We start from the raw sequence: 12,816 nt of genomic DNA on the forward strand, positions 1-12,816 counted from the left end.
CAGGAGAAAGGCTGGCCATATTGTATCGAGCAGCCCAAGCTACTAGCAACCGAAGTCCAAAAGTACTAACAGCGTGCTTGAAACTGGGTGAGGAATTCGAACTTCTCTTTTCCATTCTACATTTAATTTCCTGGAAAAGATCCCCAAGAAGCAAAATACCTCTGAAAGCGAAGGAAGGGGATTTCCGCCCCACCCTTATACTAACGGAAGCAGCGAATTAATCTTTTTATGGAGGATCAAAATATATGGAAGTGAAATAAATATAAAACCTGAAATTTAAAACTTAAATCTGGATAAATCTAAAATTGTTAGAATGGTTAAGACTCTTATTTTATAGATAATTTTTCATTTTGGAAATTAAAAAACAAATAGTTGCTGACACCTAGTGGTGGATGAAGGCTATGACAGCTATGACTTTAATATAAGACTTGGCAAAACCTGGGAAAAGCTAATCTATGTTTGTGACCTTAAAAGATTTAACAACAAAGAACAGCTGTGACAAAAAAGACAATAATCTGAGCTGTAGACAAAAATAATTATAAATTTTAGAAAAAAAAATCTTTCTTGAACTATTTGGTTTACAAATATCTATTTAATTTGGACTCTAAAACTATTTGCAGAGAAAAGAAAGGAAGATAAAAACTCAAATTCTTGGCCATCATGGATCAGAGACATGTAGAAAGAACATATCAAGAAAACATAAATACTTTACAGGAGGAGATACATGGTATACTGCAACTAATTCAAACAACAATGACTATAAACCACAAAGAAATCCAAAATAACTTTGCAAATATAAATCAATCTATTTCTAAGTTAACTGTACAACAAAAAAATTCCCAGAAAACAACGAGAAGGAGCAGATAAAACAGATAAATGGATATAGAACTGAGAATAGAGACTTAAATATGGAACTTAACAAAACAAGGAAACATGATTTAATCCTAGTGGGGAAAAATTCACAAGAATAGGAAAAAACAACTTATCCCTTAAGACTACAAAATAAATCTGAGGACAAGAAAACAGTTTGGATAACATGGACTGTAGAGATGTCAGGAAGATCGGAGAGAAAGGAAATGATAAGAGAAGCACAGAGAAAGAAAAAGATTTTGAACAAACATGGACAGGCAGAAGCCCCGTACAAAGACACTTCACCTGATTTACTTTTTATATCTACAGCAACATTTATGAACATAGGGAAAAACTTTTTGATTCAGCAAAATACATTGATTAAGAAAGATACTGGGCAAAAGAAAAAAGACTAAAGTGGAAACCAAGAAAATAAATGATGGGACTTACCAGAGAGAATACTTAAAAAAGAAACATTTGTTTGAATATGGTTAAAGAAATAGAAAAGTTTTGGACTATGTATGTCATTCTAAGAGGGATGAATTCCCTAAATAATATAGTATCCTTTTTTCCCTTTTTTGTTCTCTTTCTTGATATGAATAGAAAAAAGTTGAAATGACTTAGATAAAGGAAATCTTTTAGATAGTTAAATGTGAGTGAATTTAAGAAAATTATAATGGATTAAAAATGTTTTGAATAAGAGTTAATGGACTACCTGACTAGATGTATTAAATAGAATGTTTAAAGATTAAACATATTTTTAATTATGGTTAAAAAGAATAAGAAATTTAGGAAATAAATATATATTAGCTTAGGAGGGATATATATTTTAAGTAGTATGATATTTTTTATGTTTCTTTACTCTTGCTCTCCTTTCTTTTTCATTGTTTTATCTATTCTTTAAGAAATGTAAAAGTGTGAGATGGTTCATATGGAAAAATAGTTAAATTTTAAAATGTAATTAATTTTTGAGAAAATCTTAACCAGTAAGAATACCTAAATTTGGTGGGAGAAACAAATAAAATAAGGACTGTAACAGGATCTATGATAAGTCAACCAGAATGATTAGATAGAAAAGAAATATTATATTGATGTGATTATTATTTTTAGGAATATTGGGAAAAATTATATATTTAATTGTTATCTAATAAAAGAATAAGAATTGTATTTAACTCAATGTCTGCAAAAGAAGATATTTTGGGGAAAAAGGAAATCAACTAAAACCATTATGTGGATTATGGATTATAGAAATCAATTGTTAATGACTGTTTTACAAATGCAACCCAGACACACTGTTCACCAGTTATTAAGTGATTTATGTTTTTTAAAAAAATCAATAAAATATATTACAAAAAAATCAGTTATGTTTCTTAAGTCATTTCTTTTTTTTGTGTTCATATGAATTTATTTGAGACAGACCTTTTTCTAATGTATTCACCAGAAAGTCAACATTCTCATTCATTCCTGAATTTCTGAGAGACCTAATCACTTTCTTCATACTCTCTTATCTTGTTCCCACCAATCTGTACATCAAGTATACAGCAGGTCTGACTCTGCTTACAAGCTGACCCTCCCCACCAGCTGAGACTATTTACTTATTTGTATTCTCCATTCAGCTGAATGGAATTACCTTTTAATAAATTTCTATTATCTTCCAAAAGATAATATAATAAGATGTATTTTTATCAAGTATTACATCTCAAGAACTAATTGGGGTTTTGCTGTTATGGACTACACTGAGCAAAGAGCAAAGTAATGTGACATTTTGAGGGGGGAAGTGGGTAGTTGTCGTAAATGAAACCTAACAAAATGTACCTCAGCCACTAAATGTTAAATGTAAGAACACTGGACTTCACTATAATTACTACAGATCTATGCAAAGTTGAACTGTCAGGTGTTGCCAATATGTTTGTATTATAATTTATATAAATTGTGATTGGCTTTTGTATTTATTCAACAATCATTTAAGCTTTATTATAATTATCACAATTTGTATTTTAGCACTTTTATTTTTCTCATATTTCACTGTTCACATTTTGTTTTTCTCTACATTTATGCTTGAATACAACTGTCAACTGAGAATAACCTTCCATGAAGCTGACTGACTTGTGTTCACAAAGCTTTTACCATTAGGTATATGCTACTTTTCAACGGGCTACTAGACTCAGTGTAGTTTTTAGGTTTTGCTGCCATAGATTCACATGGCTACTCCTTTGGAGAATATTCAAATAGAAATTAGAATAGTAAAAAAATTAACAATTATAACTACAAATTTTAAAACGTAATTAAATTAGGACTGAAGACATTCGATGTAGAGAGAGCTGACCAATACTATACAGAACCTTTTAGATCAATTTCTTGGAAAGCCATTTCTAACAGAAACTGAATTGGGTACTGAGATAGTAAAACATACAACAGCTGTGCCAACTGCCATTTACCTAGTGACCTATTGTTACTAATTGCTTTTAAGAATCCAGCAGATGGTACTTTTCTTATTAATTTCTTCACTGAGCATGAAAGACTCTACAACAAGCCTTCTTTTCCCCAGAGGCCATTTGACTCTGTACCTATTGCTTGCTTCTGCTTGGCCATATCTCCCCAGGAGAGTCAATTACTACATGTAAGCACCACACACTTTATAAGCATATTTATGGAGCACTGGATTAAAAAGGAGGAATAATAAATAAATTAGTAGCCAAATATAGCCCACACCAAGTCTTTTAAAAAGTAAAGCTGTATCCAGGGTCTGAATAAGAAAATAATATAAAAAAAGAAAGTAAAAAAGAAACAATGAAGGCACAACACACAAGTCACAGAAGTGTGAGCAATGCTTTGTTCCAGTACAAAAGGTTGGTACAGTGAGAGCTGGTTTTAATGAACCAGGTGGGGAGCAGGTATTTATTATTCCCAAAAGACCACTAAATACAAAAGCATGTGATCGCAGCAATGTAATAATAATAATAATAATAATAATAATAATAATAATAATAATAATAATAATAATAACAACAACAACAACAACATTGCAAAATACATCAAAATTGCAGCTTCCTGCAATAACTCCAGCAAAACTACAAAAAACTGCGCTACTCGGAACATCTTACATTTTAAGGAGATACCTGGTTGATACCTAGGATGCTGGCAGCAACCCGTGTCAACCATTAGTGCCAGTCAATTTGAGTGTTCAGTTGACTGAGTTTCATGTTTTATGAATAATAATATATAATAATAATGTGGTAAATTAATACATCTATCTATCTTTAATATATCTACCTACCTACCTCATCCAAGTTACTTGGAAGTTATCTAAACGGAAATTCAATCCACTGTATCTTAAATAAAGCTCTATTAAATCAAAGTTCCCATTGCATTGTGGCTTTTTTTTTCTTTCTGCACCTTCTATTCCTGATATTACTGGACATTGTAAGAGATATAAACTCTATTGTTGCTCTTTCTATTTACACCACCTGTTCTAAAGGAGTGATGATTTTTAGTATTGAGACACTGGTATTTGTTAAAAGGGCTGGAAAATAGTGTTAGGCTAAGAAAAATTAAGAAAGTCCTTTTTCAAAGTGGGCAACACTTTTATACTAAGTACAACAGAATTTTTTGTCTTAATTATTCCTATTTAACATTTAGTTATGTCAATAAAATAATTTATGTTGTATTCCATATATTCATGGAATAATTCTACTTCTTTCTTCTAGGTAAAATAATATTAAGTTCTAAAAAACTGCAGTAGCATTTGCCATTTCCATCAGGCTGTAATGTTTCACTCTCAAAATTCAAGGAATCAGGACTGTTTTTTTGAAAAATTTCAAAGCATTAACTCAACTGAAAAGACTGCTTTACCAAAAAGAAAATCACTTTAGAATCTCCATAAAGATAATTATTCCTTGATAAAATGACTTTTTTAAAAATATTGTTGATAGTATTTATTTTAGAATAAGTATTATATCATCTTTTCCTCAAATGAAGCAGTAATTATGATGAAAGTTTAGGTTGCAAAATTAATGTCTAAAAGAAAATAAATTCCCAAATAGGAGCTTTCATCATCTGAAACAGTGTTCAAAATAAATAATAGAACAAGCATTTACTTGTTGGTTATTAAACAAAGTCATACTTTGTTTATTTATGAAACACATTAAATTAAATATGACAGTATAAAGATAATATAGAAAGGAACATAGCAGTTTTTGAAACTAGTAACATTTACTTGAATAGATTACTGCCAAGATATGCTTAGCAAAAGTACATAGGTCATGGGTGTCAAACTCACCACGTCACGTGATGTGTTGCGATGTATTGCAACTCTTTCTGCATTGCTGGCAATGGGGTGGGCGCGGCTTTGGTATGATGAAACCGGCCCATGGGCCAGCAGTTTGACACCCCTAATATAGGTTATTGAGCCAGAAATCTGATCTCTGGGTACATTTTATGTTGCTGAACTACCACATAGGTTTGAGATACCCTTTATTTCATTTTCCCGGTACTTCTAGAAATACCTAATCTTATTTTTCTAGTAGCATCACATTTATTATCTCCATCCCATGCACAAACATGCTTTATCCTTAAACCTGTCAAAATTCAGGAAGACGAAAAGCCAGAAATTCTGTTTAGTTACTGATTAGTAAGTGTGAATAATTGAATAAAAGTAGGATAAAGCTAGAGTATTACTGTGATTAAAACATCTAGGAATGAAATAAAATAAAAATAAATAAATGAAAAACCAAATTACGCTGCACATGGTTCTGCTGACTGGGCTGAGCAGCAAAAGGCCAGAAATGAGGGTTAGTGTATGCCAGGGGTCGGCAACCTAAAAAAGAAAAAGAGCCACTGGGAACCGGTTCCATCACAAATTAAAAAAAGAGGGAGCCGCGTGCGTGTGTCCATGCACGCGCATGCGCAAAAAGGTTTTTTGCGCATGCGCGGACGCACGCGGCTACCATTTTTTTAAAAATGAGATGGAACCGGTTCCCGGTTGCCCGACGGCGACGGCCCGTCTGCAAAGCTGCCGCTTTCGGCAGCTTTGCAGACGGGCCGTGGCAGCTTCCTCAAAGAGCGGCGCCCCTGCCCATTCCGAGAGGTGCGCGCGCACCTCTCCGAACGACCGGAGGTGCGCGCGTACCTCCGCGCGAATGGGCAGCGGTGCCGCTCTTTGAGGAAGCTGCCGCGGCCCGTCTGCTAAGCTGCCGCTTTCGGCAGCTTCGCAGACGGGCCGTGGCAGCTTCCTCAAAAAGAGAGGCGCCCCTGCCCATTCCGAGAGGTGCGCGCGCACCTCTCCGAACGACCGGAGTTGCGCGCGCACCTCCGTGCGAAGGGGCAGCGGCGCCGCTCTTTGAGGAAGCTGCCGAAAGCGGCAGCTTCCTCAAAGAGCGGCACCGCTGCCCGTTCGCGCGGAGGTACGCGCGCACCTCCCCAAAGGTTTGGGGAGGTGCGCGCGCAACTCCGGTCGTTCGGAGAGGTGCGCACGCACCTCTCGGAATGGGCAGGGGCGCCGCTCTTTGAGGAAGCTGCCGCGGCCCATCTGCTAAGCTGCCGCTTTCGGCAGCTTCACAGACGGGCCACGGCAGCTTCCTGAAAGAGCGGCACCGCTGCCCATTCGCGCGGAGGTGCGCGCGCACCTCCCCAAACCTTTGGAGAGGTGCGCGCGCACCTCTCGGAATGGGCAGGGGCGCCGCTCTTTGAGGAAGCTGCCGTGGCCCGTCTGCTAAGCTGCCGCTTTCGGCAGCTTCACAGACGGGCCACGGCAGCTTCCTGAAAGAGCGGCACCGCTGCCCATTCGCGCGGAGGTGCGCGCGCACCTCCCCAAACCTTTGGAGAGGTGCGCGCGCACCTCTCGGAATGGGCAGGGGTGCCGCTCTTTGAGGAAGCTGCCGCGCCCCATCTGCGAAGCTGCCGAAAGCGGCAGCTTCGCAGACGGGCCGCGGCAGCTTCCTCAAAGAGCGGCACCGCTGCCAATTCGCGCGGAGGTACGCGCGCACCTCTCCAAAGGTTTGGGGAGGTGCGCGCGCACCTCCGCCCATTCGGGGAGGTGCGTGTGCACCTCTCCAAACGGGCGGTGCCACTCTCCATTTGGAGAGGTGCGCGCGCACCACTGCCCGTTGGAAGAGGTGCGCGCGCACCGGGCGGCTGGGAGCCGCAAGAGACGGCTCAAAGAGCCGCATGCGGCTCCGGAGCCGCAGGTTGCCGACCTGTGGTGTATGCTGAGTAAAAGGTAGAAAATTACATATCCTGAAATATGAAAAGCCCATTGTGAGGGGAAAAAACAGAAAACACCAGAAACATAACTAGTGAGAATGACTGATAGATTCTTGTGGAATGAGCTGCTTAAGACAAATCCTGCTTGATCAGCAGACATTCCAATCTGATTTTGAATTTAATTCATTCAGTAGCTAACCTGAGACTCAGAAATGTTCAAATAGGACATGATACAACACTATCTTCAAACTTAGATTGCAGCAACAGATGTAGAGGTGTATACTTCCTGTTATAAGAAGAAAAAGTAATGAGTACATGAGACGCTGTCAGTTAAAAGAGTAAGAGATACTCTGGAGAAATGACTAATGCCAATTACTATTTATTTATTCTCAACTATGTGCACCAAACTTCTAGAAAGAAAAAGACAAGTTTCCTCAGTCTTGCATAAAAGATTTTGTAAGATAATCCAGTGCAGAATATAGGATAAATATGATATAAAATGTAAAGATTAGAGAGTTACGAATGGCACATGATTAATAGGAAACCAACATTAATACCGTTGCTGAATTCAATAGAATAGAAACATTGAAGAGAAATCAGATGAGACTAGCTTGGATTTATTGGAAGTAAATTAAATAAAAACCAGTCTAAAATAATTCAGTCAGTGTAAAATAATTCATAATGTAAAGATAATTAGGACATGGAAAGATAAGAAAGGTATATTTTGAAGATACAGAAAACTATCAATATTTATTTGGGAAGTTCATGTTTTTAAGGTTCACTCTGAATATGTACACTATAAAATAGAACTACAAATCTAAAATAATATGGCTTTACTGACTAGTGTTCTCAAAGAAAAGATAAGAAAACTTATTTTAACAGTGATATTCACCTGTCTTCACAGAAGCGTCGTCCAATCAAGACTTTACATTTGTCTTCAGGAAGACAAGCAGTTAGAAGAGGTACTGTTCGTAGCACTCTACTTTCCTGCAGTTAAAATTGAATATAAAATATATGATTTAATATTATAATTGTTTTCCATTTTTTAGAAACAAAACATAAAAGAATGCCTAGATAAAACATGCACATATAAAAAGCACTGGTTGTGAAAGAACAATATATTTATATACTGAATTAAAAGTCTCAGTGCCTTTTGATACCATCAACCATTTGGGGCCCACTTGGGGAGTTGGGGGTGTGTGGCACAGTTCTATGTTGGTTCAACGCCTTCCTCTGAGGTTGGTCCCAATCTACGTTGATAGGGAGCGAGAGGTCCCACTCTCGGCTTGCTTTGTGATGTGCCACAGGGCTCGGTGTTTTCTCCACTCATTTTTAACATCTACATGAAATTGCTGAGCAAGATCATTTCTCACCATGGGATGTGGTATCACCAAGATGCTAATGACACCCAGTTATACATCTCCATCCCGTTGATGTGAGTGATGCTGTGGATCACTCTGGATGTTCTTTTGCAATGCTTGGTGGCTGTGTGGCCTGGATTCAACTGAACTCTAGTAAAGGGGTGGCTGTGGAAAGAGGTCCCTCTGCATCCAGGAGTTTATCAACTTTGGTCTTGGAAAAGGTTCCACCCACCCCACCCCCGACAGACCTGTTGCATAAGCTAGGTCTTCCTAGACTCAGAAAGAGCATGTAGCAGTCATGGCTAGGAGGGCTTTTGTTCAATTTTGTGTTGTGCACCAGTTTACTCTTTCCTAGATAGGGAGGCTCCCTACTCGGTCACTCATGTCCTGGTCATCTGCTATCTGGACTACTGCAATGTGTTCTACATGGGGCTACCCTTTGAAAATATACGAAAACTTCAGCTGGTACAAAATGTGGCACCATGGACAATCTCAAGTGCCCAAAGAATGGTGCATGTAATACTTCTGCCACACGAGCTGTATTGGGTGCCAATCTGCTTCCAGGTCAAATCCAAGGTGTTGGTCCTGATCTTTAAAGACTATATGGCACTGGACCAGGTTACCTGTGGAACTATCTTCATCCCATTACATCATCCTGTTTTACCAGGTCAGGCAGGGGAGGAATGTTCTGCATCCCATCAACCAAAGAATTCTAACTGGTGGGGTCCAGGAAGAGAACCGTGTCTGTCATGTCCCCCACCCAATGGAAAACACTTCCTCTGGAGATGAGGTGGACCTCCGCTTTTTTGGCATTCTGTAAAAGCATAAAAACATGGCTCTGCACACTTGCTTGGGGGTACACAGGCGAACATGCAGTAAAGGGGCTGAAAGCCCTCCCTGCCTTTTAATCAGCTTTTAACATCTCTTGCCTCTTTTAAATTTAATACACAGTTTTTTATGCTTTTAATCTTTTATTGTACAGCATCCAGAATCCCGGTATGAGATGAGTAGTTCTTAAATATGACAAATAAATAAACATAGTAAACAAAACAAACAAATTAGTAGCATGGTGGCAATGGGTACACCATTGGGAGATCTGAAGGATCAGATTGGGTATAGATCCTCTTGCAGAAAAATCCAACTATATACAGTGATAAAAAATGATAGTAACTGATGGTACATAATGATAATCAAATAGCATCCAACATTTGGGAAAGCTGCATATAAAATTGGGAGTTTGATATGTACACAAATGTATTTTCTGTTGTGCTTTTTTAAATTTACCAAATAATGCAGAATTTTGATGGAATATATCTTGTACTGACATAGACCAGATGTAGAGCGTTCTGTAAGACAAGTTTTAAAAATGAGGCAAAGTAGGCTAATTCTGTCTGTGTTATAGTATTGTTTTAGCATAACAGCTTACTTCTCTCTAGGTATCTTATTTATATTATTTCCAGCATGTGTATCCAAGGTGCTTAAAAGTAAAACCTGGCTCACGTCCTGGTTTTTTCATTGTTATAATAGAGGAACAACTAATCTAAGGAATTTTGATAATATGAACACCTGTACTGTTAAAAGAAATTATTTAAAACTGCTAAAATAAACCAGAATTATCAAAAACGACCTCACAGATATTTGGGATTCTTCCAGAAAAAGAACTTTTCCATTTCAACTACCAGCTAATTAACACTTGTCATTTCCAACTAATAGTTAACGACAGAACTGTCAGCCCATCAGTACTCCATCAATAATTCATGCTCTCAGGTCTATGGTTAGATACACACCCCTTCTTACTCATATACTGTACATTTGTTAGCATCTCCCCCTTCCACTGTCACGTTCCTGTGCTTATCGAAGTGGCAAATGTCTGCTACCTTCCACAAGCCTAATGTTATGTATTGGCAATGCTGCATTTGGCTTTCTTTTTCTAATTATGCCAGTTTGCTGCTAGGAACTGGAAGCTGGGCAAGCCAAAAATCCTTTCCAGTAAGAGATCAGATTGTCCTTTCATGCGCAGGCAGCTATGTCACTATTTCTGAAGCATCTTTCAGTGCCTTGAAAGCATTTCCTTGACCTTGGATACAAAGCTAGTGGCAGAAGAATACAATGGAACTGTTTGCAATTAGGATGTCATTTGATCAAAGAGGGCTGTTCTCATCCCACTACTGGGAAAATACCTTTGGCTCAAAGTCCCAACAGCTGCTTCAGTAAGTTAGAAAAGATTTGCTTACAAATCTTAGCACACTAATGTAGCTTGTTTAGGCTGCATCCATGTTTAGACATCCATCCATGATATACACCACTAAGATAGACATTTTCTAATAATTCTAGTATTAATAAATTATTCTTTGAGACTCGAAAGCCGTGCAACGGGGTAAGCTTTCGTTACTAGCCCCAGCTGTCCATCTAGAACAGGCATGTCAAACTCATGACATCACATGATGTCGCTTGATGTATCGTGAACTTTTCCCCATTGCCGGCAATGGGGTGGGTGCAGTTTTGGCATGACGCATCCGGCCTGCGGGCCCAGCAGTTTGACATGCCTGATCTAGAAGTTTGAAAGCATGAAAATGTGAGCAGATAAATAGGTACTGCTTCAGCAGGAAGGTTGCTGCATTGTGTGCCCCTCGGTGTATAGCTATGCTGCTAATGACCACAAGTGTCTTTGGACAATTCTGGCTCACTCGGTGAAGAAATAGAGTTGAGCACCACCACCTCTACAGTCAGACACAACTGAACATGGGAAATCTTTACTTTTACCTTACCATGAAAACTACCATGGCCAAGCAATGTATGGCTTCAGCCTAGCAGCTCTTCAGCATCAGTAACAGAAATGAAAATAGAGCTGAACTGATGGGATAACCACTCTTCCAATGGTCATCTCCCAATTTGCACTGGCACTGCTCCAGCAGAATTTATAATTTACCAGATAAAGAAAGCAAAAAGAAGCATTTCAAAGGAATCTAGAATACACTATCAAGGACTTCACAGTTACCATCACATACAAAAAAAATGGTAGAATTTTACACCAGGATAAAATCCAAAACAACTTTTCCTTTTCCACAGAACCAAAGAAAAATGTTGCTGCACATAATTTCTCATTATCTGCAATTAGAAAATTTGAAATGTGAAGCAATTTAATATTAAAAGATCATTCCTGCAGGATCGTTTTAGTCTACTTTTCACAGTAGCCAACTACAGGCCTCTGGAGTGTTTGAAACCAGATGGACACATAGCCCTCCCACTGTTATTCCTCTTTAACTGAGATTGGAAGCAACCTCTCCTGAATGTGGAAGAGATTGAGTATTCAGGAATCTTACAGCTCCTCTCATGCATTATATAAACCCCACACAGGCAAAATATAAGTCAAAGTAAGCAAACAGGCAAATAGGCTATATCTCTCAAGCCTTGTGTAATAAATATGCCTGGTATTCATCTGGACCTTGCCAGTGAATTGGGTAGGGAGCAGGGGGCTGCAGGTTTATAGAAAATAATGCCATCTATGTTCTAGTTCTCATCAATTTATTAGGAGTGGAAAACAAATACAATATACCATTCTATTACATGAAATACCCAAAGACTATATTCTTGCTGACTAAATAAAATATATTTTTATTGCAAAGTCCAGTCCTTTGGATGTGCAACATATATCAATTTTGCCACTTCTGAATAGAAGTGTATCATATGTGTCTCTGCAGTAATATACTGTATGCAAACTGTGGTAATTCCTACACCGTTCACCTGAGTTGGATGTAAATACCCTCAAATTAAAGCTGACAGTCTGCAGTTAAGGCATACTGTGTTTGTTTCATTCCAAATCCATTGTGGTGGTGTATAGAGCCAAAGATGTTAGAATTGTGTCAATGTCCCAATATTTCTGGACCTGACTGTAGGTATTGAATGTAGTCTGAACATAAAAGTGAGTTGAAATATAATCATATATTGTAGAATGAATGAGGATCAAAAGAAAATAAAACAATGAAGAAAGAATGAATAAACTGAAATGAGAAAATTAAAGTTTTCAGAAGCTGCAAAATTATTAGAGAGAAAGGAGAGGTTTGAAGAATCAAAGCAATATATAAAGCTACCCATTTATGGACATGAAGGCAACAAGGATGATTTGTAAGGGCAGAACGATATAGAAAGTAAATGATGCTGATATAGTCTTAGCTATGTTAAGTATTTTCCTCTAATTTGTTTTACCTATTATTTCTTTACTATTGTAGTTCACATTTTACACACTATTACTATTTTCCATTACGTGCATTTTGAATTGATTACATGCCTTCAAATCTATAGTGTGTGTGTGTGTGTGTGTGTGTGTGTGTGTGTGTGTGTGTGTGTTACGGGAAACAAAAAAAATAAAGGAAATGAGTTAGCTTTACTGATAAGATTTGTCATG

At 37.9% G+C, this 12,816-nt stretch overlaps 1 protein-coding gene across 5 annotated transcripts in view; it reads right to left on the reverse strand.

The window, feature by feature from the left end:
* DTWD2 (DTW domain containing 2) overlaps window positions 1-12,816 on the reverse strand; it is an 85,743-nt gene that overhangs the window by 40,953 nt on the left and 31,974 nt on the right. For 4 of the 5 annotated variants that reach the window (XM_081321762.1, XM_081321761.1, XM_081321764.1 and 1 more), the window contains exon 3: window positions 7,943-8,037. In XM_081321762.1, coding sequence (XP_081177888.1) covers window positions 7,943-8,037 — 95 coding nt within the window. Of the gene's footprint in view, window positions 1-7,942; window positions 8,038-9,695; window positions 9,758-12,816 lie in introns of all 5 variants that reach the window. The other variant, XM_081321763.1, reaches the window with a different exon arrangement.

Source organism: Vipera berus (genome assembly GCF_964194415.1).
Source record: "Vipera berus genome assembly, chromosome: 2".
Lineage (NCBI taxonomy): Eukaryota > Metazoa > Chordata > Lepidosauria > Squamata > Viperidae > Vipera > Vipera berus.